Below are 20145 nucleotides of genomic sequence, written 5' to 3' on the forward strand. Positions count from 1 at the left end.
GCCATCCGTGTTTCCTTGGGTCATACCATCACTGTTTGTTCTCTGTACCTGTCCCCTGAGAGACATATGATCAATCAGATCTTGATGCTCTTGTTGAACAATTGCCATCTCCATTTCTAATCCTAGGGGATTTTAATGGACATCATCCCCTCTGGGGAAGTGCTATTATTGATGGGAGGAGCCGATCTGTAGAGCAGATGCTCTCTGATCACAATCTTTCTCTTTTCAATACTGGTTCTTCCACTTACTTTCATGCACCTAGTCAGTTCTTTACCGCTATTGATCTCTCAGTTTGCTCCCCTTCATTATTCTCCCATTTTCATGGAGGGTTGACAGTAATCCACTAGGCAGTGATCATTTTCCGATCCTTTTGAGAGAGACTGGCGTGGTCGATGCCACCCTACCCACGCGTCCCGGTGGAAGCTGGATCAGGCAGACTGGTCCACTTTCACTGCTCTCGCAGAACTTGATTCTGCCATCGTAAATCAGCCATCAATAGACGACTGTGTAGCAGCGGTAACTGACTGTATTACACATGCAGCTGCTCGGTGTATTCCTAAAACCTCAACACGTTTTCCACGATATCCTCGTCCGTGGTGGAATCCTGCTGGCCACTTAGCACGGAAGGCTCAAAGTGGGCCTGGGATACTTTCGTAGATATCCCACACTTTCAAACAGGGTTGCTTTCCAACGGGCCCGTGCACATGCTAGGTGGGTAAGACGTCAAAGCCAGAAGGAATGTTGGATTAAGTTCACAACCAGCATATCTTCTACCACCAGTTCCAACATCATATGGGACAGGATTCGAAAGGTTAATGGGCACTACAATTCTGTCTCCCTCTCAATCTTACTCTTTGATGGTCAGGAGGTGACTGATGTTTGAACATCGCTAACACTCGAGGTGAAAGCTTTTGCCGGTATCTAGCACTTCTGCTTGTTCCTCCACCTTCCTGGCCATCAAGACTCGGGCAGAGCGATCACCTCTTTCCTTTCGAACTGACTGTTTCTTTGACTATAATTGTCCCTTTACCCTGGTGGAACTAAAAAATGGCCCTTCTTCGGTCTGCCAGTACGTCTGTTGGACCTGATGATATTCATTATGACATGCTGCACCATCTATCTCCTGCTTCTCTTGATGTCCTTCTGATTGTTTTCAACTGGATCTGGCAGGAGAATGTTTTTCCTGATGCCTGGTACCAGGCTATTATTTTACCTTTCTCTAAGCCAGGGAAAGATCCCAAGATTCCTTCAAACTACCGTCCAATTGCTTTGATGAGCTGTCTCTGTAAGACATTAGAAAGGATGGTTAATGCTCGTTTTGTTTGGTTCCTTGAATCAAACAACCTCCTCTCGCGCCCACCCAGTGTGGGTTCCGTCGACAGCACTCCACCACAGACCACCTAATTCGTCTTGAAACATCTATCAGAGAAGCCTTTCTCAACTGCCAACATCTTGTATCAATTTTCTTTGACATAGAGAAGGCTTATGACACAACATGGTGGTATGGCATCTTGCGAGACCTCCATACATATGGGTTACGTGGCCATCTACCCATGTTTATTAAAAATTTTTTAATGGACAGGAGATTCCAAGTTCGTGTGGGTTCGACACTTTCCCGTTCTTTTGTACAGGAACTTGGAGTCCCTCAAGGCTGTGTATTGAGTGTTACACTCTTTAGTATAAAGATAAATGCCATCACTGAACAACTCCCTCTCACTGTTGCGAATGGGCTGTATGTCGACGACTTTCACATCTCATGTGAGTCGTCAAACATGAGATATATTGAGAGGCAACTACAAACAGCCCTCAATTGTGTACGGAAGTGGACTCTGGCGAATGGCTTTAATTTCTCTCTCTCCAAAACTGTATTCATGCACTTTTGCCGTCGACAGGGTATTCACCCTGATCCTGAACTTCATATCGGTGAAGTTTTGCTGCCAGTGGTTCCGGAGACCAAGTTCTTGGGGCTTATCCTTGATCATAAACTGACCTTTATACCACACTTAAAGCAGCTTTGGGTCAAATGCACAAGAGCACTGAATATTCTCTGTGTTCTCTCTTCTACCAGTTGGGGGCAGATTGCTGTTCAATGTTAAAGGTATATCGTGCTCTTATTAGATCGAAACTTGATTATGGATCAATGGTCTATGGCTCTGCCAGACCCTCGGCCTTAAAGATGCTGGACCCCATTCATCACCAAGGACTTCGACTCTGCACTGGGGCTTTCCGTACCTCTCCAGTTCAAAGTATATACATTGAATCTCGTGAACCTTCTCTACACCTTCGCCATTTGCAACTATCTTTACAATATACTTGAAACTTCATTCCTTATCAAAGCATCCCACCTGGAAATGTGTTTTCCTTCCTCGGTGGGCAGTACTTTTCAGAACAGACGATCTGTCATTGCTCCGTTTGGCCTTAGCATCCGGCGCAATTGGATGAATTGGGTCTGTCCTTGGATAACATTGCAGATTCCACAGATTGGCCCATCCACCATGGCTTATTACAGCCCCCAAATGTGACCTTTCTTTCAGTCACCTAAAAAGGTAGATACTCCAGATTGGAAGTACCGTCTTTTATTCAATAAATATCTTTCAAACAATCATTCAGTTCCCATTTATACAGATGGTTCCAAATCAGGTAATTCAGTGGGCTCTGCTATGGTTTGCTATGGGTCAGTAGTTGCACGCAGAATCCCTTCTACAGCTTCTGTGTTCACTGCTGAACTGTATGCCATATCTCTTGCCCTGGATCATATTGCAGCTGAGCAGTACTCCAACTGCACTATTTATACTGATTCGCTTAGTTCTATACTTGCCTTGGAATCGCTACAAGTTAGCTCACATCCTATTCTCGCTGATATTCGAAACTGACTGGCCCATTTCTCATTAGCAGCTACTTCAATCCAGTTTTTCTGGATACCAGGCCATGTTGGTATTCACGGGAACGAGCTTGCAGACATGGCAGCTAAATATGTCTGCTTCAGCATCATCACTCCTATGCCTATTCCATACATGGACTATGGTGTTGTCTTCAAGGCTCGGCTCTGTGCCAGCTGGCAGTCCACTTGGAGTGAGCAACGCGACAACAAACTTTTTCAAATCAAACCCAAAATTGGACTTTGGCCATCTAGCTTCCATAAAGTTCAGAAGGAGGAAGTTGTTCTCACTAGGCTACGCTTTGGTCACATTTTTTAACTCATCATTTTCTTTTATCTGGAACTGATGCACCAATGTGTAGTTTGTGTAACACTCAAATCACTATCATCCACGTTTTACTTTCTTGGCATCGTTAGAATTCTCAACGATGGCAATATTTTAAACATATTTTATCCCAGGGTCAGTCTGTAACATTGGACAGAGTTATTGGTGATGGTGACTCTGCCCACCTTGATAATGTTTTTAATTTTTTAATGGCCATTAATCTTTTTAATCTCATTTAAGTGTTGCATATTTATTCATTACACCTTTTTAATTGTGGTTCCTTTTTTACAGTTTTAATCTCTCTCCTTCAATTTGACATTGGACAATGGCCAGAACATTAAATAACTCGACACCAGGACTGGAAAGGCCAACTTCAGGTGACTAATACTACTGTTTGAACTACTCGTTAGTCGTCCTGGCGAGTTGTTATACTTTTGCTGCATATCATTTCACACTTTTACTACTTAACTTTTTAGTACTGGCCATATTGACTCATGACCCGGAACCAGGACTGGAAAGACCAACTTCAGGTGACTGTCGGTGTTTTTTATACTTACCTGTTAGTCTTCCTGGCGGGTTATGATCATTACCATTCTGCTACAGGCAGTTCTTTACAACTTTGTTGACTGGATGTCAACATTGGTTTTTACGCCATTTTCTGTTTTTATTGCCGTTTTGCTTTTATCTTCAATTACTTTTACAAATTTTACTCCATTTACTTGACTTTTATCTTTTTACTGGACATTTGGCTACTCATTGTTACAATTTTGCTATGTATCTTTTAAAACTTCTATTCTTTTACATTTTGATACTGGTTGCTATGACACATATCCTGGAACCAGGACTGGAAAGACCAACTTCAGGTGACTGACGGTGGTTCTTGAACTTACCTGTTAGTCTTCCTGGAGGGTTATGATCATTACCTTTTTGCTAGAGTAAATACCTTACAACTTCTTATACTTTAGCTTTTATCTTAACATTGTAGGCTAGGTGTCAACATTGGTTTTATACTTTTTTGTTTTACCTTCATTTCTATTTATGTCTATTACTACATTTATTTATTTATTTTTTTTACATTTTTACCGAATGTCTGGTGCAGATAGCCTCACTGCTTTGTGCCATGAAACACTAAATCAATCAATCAATTCAATTTTATTTGATTACAGAGATAGCAAATAGAAAATCAGATCTTTCCTGCCACACCTGCCTGTTACATGATCTCTCTCAGGATGTGTTAGTAGTTCTCTGTTATGTTTAATTATATATTACTTACAACCAACAGAGAGGCAAAGCTCTCATCTATCAAGTGGCATGTGTTCTGAATAGATAAGCTTTTAATTCACTTATAATACAACTTTGTTTCCCACAGGAATCACAACAGCTAGCTTGGATGAATTTGTAACAGCTTTTGTCACATAGTTAAAAAAAAACAGAAAAAAATATTGTTGTTAGAGAAAGTTATGAACTAATAACACAAAAAGTACAGAATTGTTTCATTATTTTATTAAATAAAAATTATTTATTGTAGTACAACTATGAGTGTTAAAAAATTAGAGATAACCGTCATCTTTAATCAAGAACAAGAAAAAATGAACACTTGGATAAGTACTTTATTTCTAGTTTTTCATATTTTCTTTATTTGTTATCATAAAAGTAACTAAAATTTAAAAACATAGAGGTCTCTTTTGGTTAGTTAAGGTGATATTAGGTGAAATAAGCAGTAATAATATAATAAAAAAAATTCTCAAGGCATGCACACAAGCATCTCAAAGTAACTCATGGGTGATGTAATTTGATTGTGCAATATGAGCTGCATGTTTCCCAAGTGGCTTACAACTTATAAGAGTTATATGTTGTTTAAAAGGCAATAGAACAATAATATTTAATTATAAATAGATCTATACTGTTTTGAATTTAAAGCTACTAAGATAAATATTGTTTCATTATGCATTTGGAAAAAGGAAAGTAATTTATATGTATTTCAATTTTTATGGTGGGGTGTTATGAGGTCACTCAAAATGACTGACATTATATATAGTTAGGGTGGATAAATAAGAGAAAATATAAAGTTTTACTGAAAACAAACATTTGAAATATATTTAGGAGGTTTTAGAGATTACACAATTGAAATTTGAGATTCTTGAAATGAATAAAAGAGTTTTTAATTTTAACTTGAAGATCACTTTACACACAGACTGTTCAAAACAAATGATCAGTATATATTCACAGACAAAGCTTTATTAAAAATAATTCACTAAAATATTTTTTTCTTGTATGTGCAAGATTTGTAATGTTTACTGAAAGGACTGTCAGATTGTGTGAAGATATGCTATATTAAAAGTTAGTAGTGTCGCATCTATAAAGACCTTATACAACTAGAAAAAGGTCACATGGTTGGTCAAATTGACTGACCCTATGTGGAGAGCATTATTTATAAATATTAACTTCTATCTTGTATTTTGAGTGTTTGAGCTACACTGTTTTCTTACTTACAATTTTTGATCCAGTTAATGCTAATTGGTTATAGGCAGAGAACAAAATCCCAGAATTGTTCTACTTAATAATATTTATATTGTACTTAAATTAGATACAGAAGTTTAATCACTAAAAAATGAACAATTATATTTCAGCAAAGATCATGATGCAAGGAGACCTGGATATATATGTTCACACAGCTTCCAAGTATGATGACTGTAGATTGCTGCACATTCCAAACTTGAAATTCAGGTAAGAAGATTTACAACTGGATGGCTCAAAGCAGTTTAGCATCAGTCTGGAAGTCATTAAATGATTTTAATAATTGGTGTTTTTAAATCTTTTATAATATTAACTGTTTTATTTGTTATTCATGACCTAGTGTGAAGTTGGACTGGGCATGTTTGGCTAATCCTAATGACCATCATGTGGTGATGCCCTGTGCTCCTGATAAAATTCCAGAATATTCTAGTAACCAGGTAGGTTCGTAACTTTACATGTGCCTTTATAACTTTAGTAAGACAAGGTAGGTTTTTTATTTCTAAATATCAGACTACTTCATTGTCAGACAAGTAGATACGAGAAAGTTATAGATTTCTAGATACTTGAATGTATGTTAGACGAAAATATTTTCTCAGTCATAAAATTTAAATAATTCTTTGTTCTGTAATATAAAGTTTCAAAGTAAAATAAATATTTTCTTCCAGGTATTTGTTTGTATAAACTTAGTTGTGTGTTTTCTCCATTGTAAAGTGTATAAACTTAGTTGTGTGTTTTCTCCATTGTAAAGTGTATAAACTTAGTTGTGTGTTTTCTCCATTGTAAAGTGTATAAACTTAGTTGTGTGTTTTCTCCATTGTAAAGTGTATAAACTTAGTTGTGTGTTTTCTCCATTGTAAAGTGTATAAACTTAGTTGTGTGTTTTCTCCATTGTAAAGTGTATAAACTTAGTTGTGTGTTTTCTCCATTGTAAAGTGTATAAACTTAGTTGTGTGTGTTTTCTCCATTGTAAAGTGTATAAACTTAGTTGTGTGTTTTCTCCATTGTAAAGTGTATAAACTTAGTTGTGTGTTTTCTCCATTGTAAAGTGTATAAACTTAGTTGTGTGTTTTCTCCATTGTAAAGTGTATAAACTTAGTTGTGTGTTTTCTCCATTGTAAAGTGTATAAACTTAGTTGTGTGTTTTCTCCATTGTAAAGTGTATAAACTTAGTTGTGTGTTTTCTCCATTGTAAAGTGTATAAACTTAGTTGTGTGTTTTCTCCATTGTAAAGTGTATAAACTTAGTTGTGTGTTTTCTCCATTGTAAAGTGTATAAACTTAGTTGTGTGTTTTCTCCATTGTAAAGTCCCTGATTGTCCCTGCAGGTTCATGATTCCTATAGAGCTTTTCGTTCACAGCAGTTGAACATGTCACTTTCAATAGAAACAAAACCCGTAGCTTTGGAAACATCTTCCGATATCCCGACTATGTTACTGTACAGCAGTACCCTTCGTTGGTTAGAAAATCTTAAGGTGAAACCTTTTTCTTAAATAACTATTTATTTAAAACTGAATTATCTAGTGTGTGTTTTTTAAGTACATTCAAATAATAATTATAACTCATTCACTCATTGCATAATTTATTCTTGTACTTGCCTTATAATAATTTTGAAACCACTCTTCTCAATTTGTTCTTGTTAATATTTGTTAAAATTATACCCAAAACCTTTCTTGTTATTAAAATTGTTTCCACATAATGAGGATTCCCACAATGGGACAACAGTAAGTTTGCAGGCTTACAATGCTGAAATCCTGGGTTTGATTCCTTGTGGTGGACATAGCAGATAACCCAATTTGGTTTTGCTCTAAAACAAACAACCATATTGAGAAGCTATAATAATAACAAACTAGATTTAGTTTGTTTTTAATTTATACCTTAACTATTTGAGCAGTTTCTGTTATATGGAGGTTTTTAATGTAGCTCAAAGAGGAGGTAAATGTTTTGATACAAGTTGTGATATATCATACACTTTGAACAAACTTAGATTGAAAACTGTAGCTAGTGTTTGATACAAGTTGTGATGTATCATACACTTTGAACAAACTTAGATTGAAAACTGTAGCTAGTGTTTGATACAAGTTGTGATGTATCATACACTTTGAACAAACTTAGATTGAAAACTGTAGCTAGTGTTTGATACAAGTTGTGATGTATCATACACTTTGAACAAACTTAGATTGAAAACTGTAGCTAGTGTTTGATACAAGTTGTGATGTATCATACACTTTGAACAAACTTAGATTGAAAACTGTAGCTAGTGTTTGATACAAGTTGTGATGTATCATACACTTTGAAAAAACTTAGATTGAAATCTGTAGCTAGTGTTTGATACAAGTTGTGATGTATCATACACTTTGAACAAACTTAGATTGAAAACTGTAGCTAGTGTTTGATACAAGTTGTGATGTATCATACACTTTGAACAAACTTAGATTGAAATCTGTAGCTAGTGTTTGATACAAGTTGTGATGTATCATACACTTTGAACAAACTTAGATTGAAATCTGTAGCTAGTGTTTGATACAAGTTGTGATGTATCATACACTTTGAACAAACTTAGATTGAAAACTGTAGCTAGTATTTGATACAAGTTGTGATGTATCATACACTTTGAACAAACTTAGATTGAAAACTGTAGCTAGTGTTTGATACAAGTTGTGATGTATCATACACTTTGAACAAACTTAGATTGAAAACTGTAGCTAGTGTTTGATACAAGTTGTGATGTATCATACACTTTGAACAAACTTAGATTGAAAACTGTAGCTAATGAACAAAATTACATCCAACTCATTGTTTCTGTAGATTCAGTGACAAAAGCCTTTGTTTTGTTTGAATGTTTTGCATTACTGATGCTTAATATTTTAAACATTTAATCTTATTACAAACTGATTAATTTTCCCTTATGTTTTACATATCATTTGTTCAAAAATATAATTATGATGTTTTAATGAATGTTTTTGATTTTTTTGTCTTCTGGTGAATGATCTGTGATTCTTTTGTTATCGTTAAATTTAGGTAATTTTATACAATTTTTAAGATGGGTTTTCAAATGTTGAAAAGACAAATGTTTTTTGGTTTTACAAGTGAGAATTAACATTGAATATTATCATTTTAATGTCTTCAAAAACCTTGTTTTATCTAAATCATATCATTTGCTCTATTAGACTATTTCTGTGATGTTTGTATTGTGCTATATTTAATTCTTTTACAGCAAGTTCTCATGTTACTTCCTTCTTTTGAAGGTGATTCTTTCAGGTGTTCCAAAATTGACCCTTGAGGTATATTGTTCAATAATGTTAAATCGAGAAAAGTGCCTCTGAGCCGTCATTATCGGAACGTTCGATTGTCTGTCAATTTTCACAAGTTCCAAGTTTGTTACTGGATGTCCTTCACAAAACAGAGAGGTTTTGAACTTCTTGGTGGTCGTTTGTCACTGAGTTCTGAACACACACTAGCACTAACACCCCTGATGGATGGCCTTATACACAGGTTAGTATCTATTTCACTATTACGTGCATAGTTAGGGCTAGATAAGGTAAAATATAGTGAAATTTTTGTAAGATACAGAAAGTATTTCACATCCTTCAGGGATTTAGGGGGCAAAACGTATGTGTTTTATTATTGTAAATCAACAAACTAAAAGAATTATGTTGTGTCTGCTTAAACACAAATTTACAGTTTTAATAAAAATTACTAAATATATTTTCTTTAACTATGTTATAATAACATCAGAATATGTGCAATTTGTTGTGAGATGTAAGTGGGCAAATACACCCATTCTTGCCCCTTCTCGTTGGTGCCCGTGCAACTAGACAACACTAATCATCAATACACATTTTGTAAGTTTAAAACTCATCATTTGTTTATTATTTTTTATATTTTGATATTTTGAAATAAAAAAATTCTCTTTGGAGAAAAGTCCATACCATTTTTTATGATAAAACTTAATTTGTAATTCTTTAGTCTTGATTCTTCTGTTTGTTTGGTAATTTTGTAATAACGATTGCAAATTTATTTTCACTGTTTTGTGTACTCCAGTGTTCTCTACTTACTTCTAGTTTTTTATTGGATAACAAACAGCACAAACTTTTTTTTCTTATGTCCAATCATATGTAGGTTTCCAGGTGCTTCATATGTGTGTATCTGGTGTATTATTATTATTAAGAAGTCATGATACAAACTACATGGGACAGTACAGTAATGAAACTGATATAACATAATTCACACCCAAACTTAAATTTATACAAGACTCAAATTGTTTGTAAGTAAGATAAGCTCTTGGTGTTTAAGGGCACGAGCTGACTGGAGAATAGCTTACATGAATTGTGAATTACGAGACAGTGAGATCTGGCTGTATCGTGGCTCAATGGATGATAAAGAAATTGATGTAAGTAGATATTAACGAAGCTCATATTTGTTATAATGAAGAACATTGATGTAAGTAGATGTTAACGAAGCTCATATTTGTTATAATGAAGAACATTGATGTAAGTAGATGTTAACGAAGCTCATATTTGTTATAATGAAGAACATTGATGTAAGTAGATGTTAACGAAGCTCATATTTGTTATAATGAAGAACATTGATGTAAGTAGATGTTAACGAAGCTCATATTTGTTATAATGAAGAACATTGATGTAAGTAGATGTTAACGAAGCTCATATTTGTTATAATGAAGAACTTACAAAGTTGGAAATTTTCTCTCACTTTTCTTTTGAAATTTTTGTTTCTAATTTTAGTACATAAATTTTGTCAAATTATATCTTAAAAAACAAAATTTTAAATATGTACACCACATGTTTTTTAATCATTATTTTTCTGTAGCTGGAATTTTTTTATCCTATTTCACTCTTTCTTTTGTAGTTCTTTCTTTTGTAACACAGCTGATTTTTTGTTTCTGAGGTTTGTTTTCTTACTTTTCTAATTTAAGTGTTCATATATTTCTGGAATAATTTGATGAGATTATGTGTTACTTCTGATGGATGTTTAAATTATATCCAAACTAGCTGTTATTTTATGACAGTGGCTGTTTAAGGATGAAATATATCTTTATGTTCTGTAGGCAAACAAATCATTTAGAGGGCCTGTGGACAGGAATTATTTCCTGAGTGTGACAAGGTTGGTTATTAACATTTCTTTAAAATTAACTATCATGTTTATAAAATATTCCCATTTTTTAAAAGAACTGGTTATGATGTTAATTATTTTCTGTCCAAACAACTTTTAAACTTTGAAATCCTTGATTTTCAGTAATTATTCACTAAAGGGTTGTATACCGTTAAAAACAAATACATTCTCTGTTTTAAAGTTAAAATTATATTATCTTAAGATAATGATGTTAACCACTAGAAAAATTCCAGTTGTTTTCATTGTGTAATATTTGCTGTTCTCATTAGATTACCAGTTGTTTTGGTCATGTAATATTTGCTGTTCTCATTAGATTACCAGTTGTATTGATTGTGTAATATTTGCTGTTCTCATTAGATTACCAGTTGTTTTGATTGTGTAATATTTGCTGTTCTCATTAGATTACCAGTTGTTTTGATTGTGTAATATTTGCTGTTCTCATTAGATTACCAGTTGTTTTGATCGTGTAATATTTGCTGTTCTCATTAGATTACCAGTTGTTTTCATTGTGTAATATTTGCTGTTCTCATTAGATTACCAGTTGTTTTGATTGTGTAATATTTGCTGTTCTCATTAGATTACCAGTTGTTTTGATTGTGTAATATTTGCTGTTCTCATTAGATTACCAGTTGTTTTGATCGTGTAATATTTGCTGTTCTCATTAGATTACCAGTTGTTTTGATTGTGTAATATTTGCTGTTCTCATTAGATTACCAGTTGTTTTCATTGTGTAATATTTGCTGTTCTCATTAGATTACCAGTTGTTTTCATTGTGTAATATTTGCTGTTCTCATTAGATTACCAGTTGTTTTGATTGTGTAATATTTGCTGTTCTCATTAGATTACCAGTTGTTTTGATTGTGTAATATTTGCTGTTCTCATTAGATTACCAGTTGTTTTGATTGTGTAATATTTGCTGTTCTCATTAGATTACCAGTTGTTTTGATTGTGTAATATTTGCTGTTCTCATTAGATTACCAGTTGTTTTGATTGTGTAATATTTGCTGTTCTCATTAGATTACCAGTTGTATTGATTGTGTAATATTTGCTGTTCTCATTAGATTACCAGTTGTTTTCATTGTGTAATATTTGCTGTTCTCATTAGATTACCAGTTGTTTTCATTGTGTAATATTTGCTGTTCTCATTAGATTACCAGTTGTTTTCATTGTGTAATATTTGCTGTTCTCATTAGATTACCAGTTGTTTTCATTGTGTAATATTTGCTGTTCTCATTAGATTACCAGTTGTTTTGATTGTGTAATATTTGCTGTTCCCATTAGATTACCAGTTGTTTTGATTGTGTAATATTTGCTGTTCCCATTAGATTACCAGTTGTTTTGATCGTGTAATATTTGCTGTTCCATTAGATTACCAGTTGTTTTGATCTGTGTAATAATATTTGCTGTTCTCATTAGATTACCAGTTGTTTTGATCGTGTAATATTTGCTGTTCTCATTAGATTACCAGTTGTTTTGATCGTGTAATATTTGCTGTTCTTTAGATTACCAGTTGTTTTGTCGTGTAATATTTGCTGTTCTCATTAGATTACCAGTTGTTTTGATCGTGTAATATTTGCTGTTCTCATTAGATTACCAGTTGTTTTGATCGTGTAATATTTGCTGTTCTCATTAGATTACCAGTTGTTTTGATCGTGTAATATTTGCTGTTCTCATTAGATTACCAGTTGTTTTGATCGTGTAATATTTTCTGTTCTCATTAGATTACCAGTTGTTTTGATTCTGTAATATTTACTGTTCTCATTAGATTACCAGTTGTTTTGATTGTGTAATATTTGCTGTTCTCATTAGATTACCAGTTGTTTTGATTGTGTAATATTTGCTGTTCTCATTAGATTACCAGTTGTTTTGATCGTGTAATATTTGCTGTTCTCATTAGATTACCAGTTGTTTTGATCGTGTAATATTTCCTGTTCTCATTAGATTACCAGTTGTTTTGATCATGTGTAATATTTCCTGTTCTCATTAGATTACCAGTTGTTTTGATCGTGTAATATTTCCTGTTCTCATTAGATTACCAGTTGTTTTGATTGTGTAATATTTGCTGTTCTCATTAGATTACCAGTTGTTTTGATTGTGTAATATTTGCTGTTCTCATTAGATTACCAGTTGTATTGATCAGTTGTTTTGTGTGTAATATTTCCTGTTCTCATTAGATTACCAGTTGTTTTGATCGTGTAATATTTCCTGTTCTCATTAGATTACCAGTTGTTTTGATCGTGTAATATTTGTAATATTTGTAACATTTGCTGTTCTCATTAGATTACCAGTTGTTTTGATCGTGTAATATTTGCTGTTCTCATTAGATTACCAGTTGTTTTGATTGTGTAATATTTGCTGTTCTCATTAGATTACCAGTTGTTTTGATCGTGTAATATTTGCTGTTCTCATTAGATTACCAGTTGTTTTGATTATGTAATATTTGCTGTTCTCATTAGATTACCAGTTGTATTGATTGTGTAATATTTGCTGTTCTCATTAGATTACCAGTTGTATTGATTGTGTAATATTTGCTGTTCTCATTAGATTACCAGTTGTTTTGATTGTGTAATATTTGCTGTTCTCATTACTCACATTTGAACTGCTTTAATACTTTGAACTTTTCACTTACAGTATTTTAGTTAAATATTTTTTATTACTACACAACTATTTAAATGTTTGTCACTACAAAGTTATTTACAGTAAATATTTTTATTAAATATTATTTATTACTCTGAAGCTATTTATATGAACTACTTTTTTTTTTATTAAAGTATGCTTAATAGATATTGTTTGTCACTGTTTTAGTAAATATTATTCACTACCTTTAAGGTGTAATATGAACCATTTTGAATAACATTTATTAATTTTAAATTGTATATCTATTTCATCTAAAGGGTATCTTACGGGAGAGAAGCATCGATTAAAGATCTATTAACAGAACAGGTGAGTAGATAGTCTGTATATGAAGGATTAGTACTTTAATGTAAATTCTGGTATGGCCTGATGGTTAGGGCACTCAACTTGTAATTGATGGACTTCAAGTTTGAATCTTGTGTCCGAACATGCTCTTCCCTTTCAACTATAAGAGTAGTTATAATGACAGTAAATTGTATTTTTCATTGGTAAAAGAGTAATCCAAGTGTTGGCAGTGGATGTTAAATAGCTGTAGTCTGTCACTTCAGGATTAGGAACAGCTAATGGTTCTAGCTTTGCATGAAATTCAAAACCAAACAAACACTTCAAAGAGAAAGTCACAGCATAAGTTAGCCATATTACATTTATTAAGTAATTGTTTTTAGTGAAAATTTCAGAAACTAGAGAACAGTTTGTTTTAACATTATAAACGTCTTAGGTTTCTCTTCATTGGGAGTTTGTAAATCATTTGAATAAAAATCTCCTCATAAATTGACAAATAACTTCTAAATGAAGTTTAAAGATTGAGTTTACCACACCTAGGAATGTTTGGATGTTTAAAGATTGGGTTTACCACACCTAGGAATGTTTGGATGTTTAAAGATTGGGTTTACCACACCTAGGAATGTTTGGATGTTTAAAGATTGGGTTTACCACACCTAGGAATGTTTGGATGTTTAAAGATTGATGTTTACCACACCTAGGAATGTTTGGTTTACCACACCTAGGAATGTTTGGATGTTTGTTTACCACACCTAGGAATGTTTGGATGTTTAAAGATTGAGTTTACCACACCTAGGAATGTTTGGATGTTTAAAGATTGGGTTTACCACACCTAGGAATGTTTGGATGTTTAAAGATTTGTTTAAAGTTTACCACACCTAGGAATGTTTGGATGTTTAAAGATTACCACCACACCTAGGAATGTTTGGATGTTTAAAGATTGGGTTTACCACAAGGAATGTTTGGATGTTTAAAGATTGGGTTTACCACACCTAGGAATGTTTGGATGTTTAAAGATTGGGTTTACCACACCTAGGAATGTTTGGATGTTTAAAGATTGGGTTTACCACACCTAGGAATGTTTGGATGTTTAAAGATTGGGTTTACCACACCTAGGAATGTTTGGATGTTTAAAGATTGGGTTTACCACACCTAGGAATGTTTGGATGTTTAAAGATTGGGTTTACCACACCTAGGAATGTTTGGATGTTTAAAGATTGGGTTTACCACACCTAGGAATGTTTGGATGTTTAAAGATTGGGTTTACCACACCTGGGAATGTTTGGATGTTTAAAGATTGGGTTTACCACACCTAGGAATGTTTGGATGTTTAAAGATTGGGTTTACCACACCTAGGAATGTTTGGGTGTTTAAAGATTGGGTTTACCACACCTAGGAATGTTTGGATGTTTAAAGATTGGGTTTACCACACCTGGGAATGTTTGGATGTTTAAAGATTGGGTTTACCACACCTGGGAATGTTTGGATGTTTAAAGATTGGGTTTACCACACCTGGGAATGTTTGGATGTTTAAAGATTGGGTTTACCACACCTAGGAATGTTTGGATGTTTAAAGATTGAGTTTACCACACCTGGGAATGTTTGGATGTTTAAAGATTGAGTTTACCACACCTGGGAATGTTTGGATGTTTAAAGATTGAGTTTACCACACCTAGGAATGTTTGGATGTTTAAAGATTGAGTTTACCACACCTAGGAATGTTTGGATGTTTAAAGATTGAGTTTACCACACCTAGGAATGTTTGGATGTTTAAAGATTGAGTTTACCACACCTAGGAATGTTTGGATGTTTAAAGATTGAGTTTACCACACCTAGGAATGTTTGGATGTTTAAAGATTGAGTTTACCACACCTAGGAATGTTTGGATGTTTAAAGATTGAGTTTACCACACCTAGGAATGTTTGGATGTTTAAAGATTGAGTTTACCACACCTAGGAATGTTTGGATGTTTAAAGATTGAGTTTACCACACCTAGGAATGTTTGGATGTTTAAAGATTGAGTTTACCACACCTAGGAATGTTTGGATGTTTAAAGATTGGGTTTACCACACCTAGGAATGTTTGGATGTTTAAAGATTGAGTTTACCACACCTAGGAATGTTTGGATGTTTAAAGATTGAGTTTACCACACCTAGGAATGTTTGGATGTTTAAAGATTGGGAATGTTTGGATGTTTTTACCACACCTAGGAATGTTTGGATGTTTAAAGATTGGGTTTACCACACCTAGGAATGTTTGGATGTTTAAAGATTGGGTTTACCACACCTAGGAATGTTTGGATGTTTAAAGATTGGGTTTACCACACCTAGGAATGTTTGGATGTTTAAAGATTGGGTTTACCACACCTAGGAATGTTTGGATGTTTAAAGACTGGGTTTACCACACCTAGGAATGTTTGAATGTTTTTGTATTTCATGTCAAATATTAAATTAAATTTCTTATTTAATTTATGAGCTGAAGCTAGTTTTCTTATAGTTACAACTATGAATCAGGATTGTTTGGGATGTTCTTTTATAGCATGACAATTTTACCTTTCCTGTGATAGATTTTCTTGATGATGAGAAACCCACTTGAAATACAAATGTTTCTCAGAATGGCTGGTATCAGTATTAACACTTTTATTAATAAAGCAGAGAACAATGTTTCAACTCTCCTAGGTCATCTACAGGTTAACAAAGGGAGAGTTTGCAACTGACTGTTGCAAATAATAGTTTTTATCATTTTTTTTTATCACTAAGGCACTACATAAATGATTGGACTTTTTCCAACAACTGTCTTTCAGGAAGACATTGGTACTGTGGTCACTTGTTCCCTAGTTTTGTTTTTCTAATTTGGAGAAAAATCTTTAGCACAATACCCACTTAGAATCCTCTGGTGGGACAGTGATATGTCCACAGATTTACAATGCTAAAACCTGGGGTTTGATTCCCTGCAGTGAACACAACAAATAGTCCATTATGGATTTTCTCTAAAACAAATACATTCACTTAGAATATTGTAAAAATAATTTATGATTATCTGAGTAAGCATCAGTTCCATCTTTTAATTTGAATTCAAAATTATAATAATAATGATGGTAACTTCTTGTTTCACAGAAGGTATTAGGTCAGTGGGCTTATTTCTTTTCCTGAACATTGGTAGCATAAATGTAATCTACTGGAAGATGTATCAGGATGAGATGTGTGATACCAGTAAATTAATTGGTTTAATGTGATTATTTGATGTTTCTGTTCCTGCTGTTTTATGTAAAAGGTTTTCTGATAAAATGTAGTTTTAATGTGATATTGTAACCTTTTAAATTATTGGAAGCTGTTTTCATTTAAAGTTTATGTACCAGTGAATTATAGTTAAAGTGGTGGGAACCATTTTCGATTAAAGTTTCTTGAAACATAATAATTGATGGAAGCTGTGACCCTTTACTAAATAAAGCATTTCAGAAACTGTATTTGCTTGTTGGGTCACTAATAATGAAAATTTTGTAGATTTAAGAAAAAGGGAAGATATTTTGTGCTTAAATCAGAACCATGATGAGCATTAATGTAATATTATTAACTTTTGAAGTGTTATTGACTGTAAGGATATTTCAGTAATAATTCACTCATGGTGATTATTCCCTGCTACCATGTTTTAGTTACAATAAAATTTATAAACCTCAATATACTTCCAGTTGACAATGGGGTGTATTTGTTTAGAATGATGTTAATATAAAGACATGTTTGTGAAGTTAAAGGTAGTACACCAGTACTTCCTCCAATGAATTTTCTATTTAAAGATTGTTGAAAGACATTTTTCATCTAATACTAGGATAATGATTACATAAGTGAACACAAATGATTCCTACATTCTTTATGAAGACAAAAATATAAGAGGTAGAAAATATCTTTTGTTGTAAGAAGAGGAAGTACATCAGATACTTTAAGTAGGTAATCCACTCAAAAGCTAAACTTCTCGACTTTTATTTCTCTCTCATATTTGTGTTATAAGATGAATAAACTGTAGGTGATGACCTGTATTGTTTTCAATACCAGGACATGGAAGACACACCGACACATCGTCTTGTAGTTCATGGTTTGAAAGGAGCGTGGACTAAGCATAATCGTGATGTGGTGTTCTTTCTGTTTGACTCGTACATCAAAGCTACCCTTCTGAAAAGAAATCTTTCAACTGAGGCACTGAAGTGCTTTAAACTTGAATCACAGGCAACTCCAGTGGTAAGGAAACTTATGTACTAATTTAAGTGTTTTAATTTTCAAAACCATCTCATTCTTTATTTAGAAGAAATGTCAAAAAACTTTTGTTAAAAGAGAAAGAGCAGTTGTTTTGCTCTTTCTCAGTAACCTTGCTTGGTGTTCATGTGTTTTATTAAACTTCTATATGTTTTGTGGTGGTCAGACAGTTTGCTACTGGACATTTCACTACTGGTCTTTTCATTGCTAATATTTGGGTCCTTCATGTAACCAAGGCTGTTGCAAACATTAAAACTTGTTTGGTACCACCATCTCCACATTCAAACAGTAGAAACTTCAAACCACTGTCAAGCTTATATTTCTGATTACTCTTAGAAACAGCAACAGTGTGACTGATGGTTGGAAAGATTGTATCCCCATGACGTCATTTCTTCAAGTAGTTGTCAAGCCATAATGAGTCATTTATACATAGCTGGAACAGGTAATGAAATTACCTGGTAGAAAATATACCAATAAGGAGTTTATTGCTAGCAAAATGTATGGGAATGAAATTCTCAGTTGCAAACTGTTTGAGAACCTTATGTTGTGTTTGAGCAATCTCTAATAATTCTTTCTTCATGTTTTCCTCAGAAATTTTTTTTTATGTTAGCAGGCTGTAATTACTTTTAAAATATCATATTTTGGTATTACCTTCGGTTAATACAAATTGTGGATTATATTTAGCCTGTAAGTATGTTGATTATTACCTATGTTGTTAAAGACCCAACTTTATAAATATTGGGTAACAGTGAGGAACTATGAACCTGACGATGACCGAAGAAGGTCGAAACGTTGTTCGCTCTTCTATGTAAAATATTTTCTCAACCCAAACAAGCCGTTTTTGCATATAAAGTGAGGAACTGTTTAAGGTTGAGGATGAATTAATTCTGTTGTGCACAATTTAAACAATGTTATATTTCTCCAAAGTTGTATATATTGATTTGTTTTGTTAATAGAATAAAACATCTATTTCTAGTCTCTCTATTCTTTAAAGCAACAGTTGTGATTTTTCATTAGGTTATGCCATAACTTTTCAGGTCTCTTTTGTTTGTTTATTTTATCAAGTAACAGTCGCTAGACAGAACTTAGTGGGTTTTTTTTTATCACAGAAATATGTCAGATCTCTGGTAATTGACTCCATTTTTGTCTTCTCAATCTCTTAACAGAAATCTAAAAACATGATACCTGGATCATCTTCCGTCTCTCAAGCTGCTACTCCCAGCCCAATGACCCGACTGCAGTCTGGACATGCTGCCTCCATGTTGCAGAAACTGATAGCTGAGGCTGAAGCCAGTTCTGTAGTGTTTACTGAAGACGTACGTATAACATATTAGTTCAGTAGATTCATATATTCAGGTTTTTTTAGTTTCATTGTTTATTTATACCTTAGTTAGAACCGTGTAAGGAAATAATACTTAATGTGTTCCCATAGATAAACTTGCATTTTGTAGACTATGTAGAAATTCTGAGTAAGTTAAATAAATCGTTTTTGAACATTTAATCATAAGTAACAAACTGTACACTAAACTGTAAGTAATTAATTAATTTAATTAATTAATGTTTGTTGCTAATATTTTTTTTTTTTGGTAAACAAACTTGTTTTGCCCTCCGTACTTACCTGTTAATATTACAACTTTATTTTTGCTTGATTATGAAATAGAGCTGAAATGTATACACGTATCACACTCATAGATTAATATATTGTATTGTATAGATTGTATAATTCTTTTCACAGATGCTTAGTGTTTGTCTGTATGATTAAAAATGATAGTAATATATTTAGTTTTGGTCTAAGGAATTGAAGGTAATGTGTTTTGTTTTGGTCTGTAGGACTGAAGGTAATGCTGATAGGTTTAGTTTAGGACTATAAGATTAAATGTTATGTTAAAGATGTTTAATTTTTCTAAGTTAATTAGACAACCCCAAGTTTTCAAAAAATATTGATGTCTAACAATATGTGTTTTAGAGATTGATTTGTTTGTATATTCAAACTATGATGATTAAAAGCTGGCAACAACTGGTGATAATTTACAAAAAATATAATTTTTATTTGATAATTTACATTACAGATTTCATTTTCATCAGTTTCATTCTGTTCTTCTTTACAAATTATATATGATACATTACAGATTT

The 20145-nt window shown here is 33.2% G+C and overlaps 1 protein-coding gene across 1 annotated transcript in view; it reads left to right on the forward strand.

Moving 5' to 3' along the window:
- Window positions 1-20145, forward strand: part of LOC143256285 (protein hobbit-like) — a 108534-nt gene that overhangs the window by 65709 nt on the left and 22680 nt on the right. Inside the window, 10 exon segments of the mRNA XM_076513328.1 lie at window positions 5834-5930; window positions 6061-6157; window positions 7045-7191; window positions 8965-8995; window positions 8998-9211; window positions 10013-10109; window positions 10785-10840; window positions 13744-13792; window positions 17815-17997; window positions 19179-19328. Coding sequence (XP_076369443.1) covers window positions 5834-5930; window positions 6061-6157; window positions 7045-7191; window positions 8965-8995; window positions 8998-9211; window positions 10013-10109; window positions 10785-10840; window positions 13744-13792; window positions 17815-17997; window positions 19179-19328 — 1121 coding nt within the window.

This window comes from Tachypleus tridentatus, chromosome 7 (assembly GCF_004210375.1).
Source record: "Tachypleus tridentatus isolate NWPU-2018 chromosome 7, ASM421037v1, whole genome shotgun sequence".
In the NCBI taxonomy this organism is placed as follows: Eukaryota; Metazoa; Arthropoda; class Merostomata; order Xiphosura; family Limulidae; genus Tachypleus; species Tachypleus tridentatus.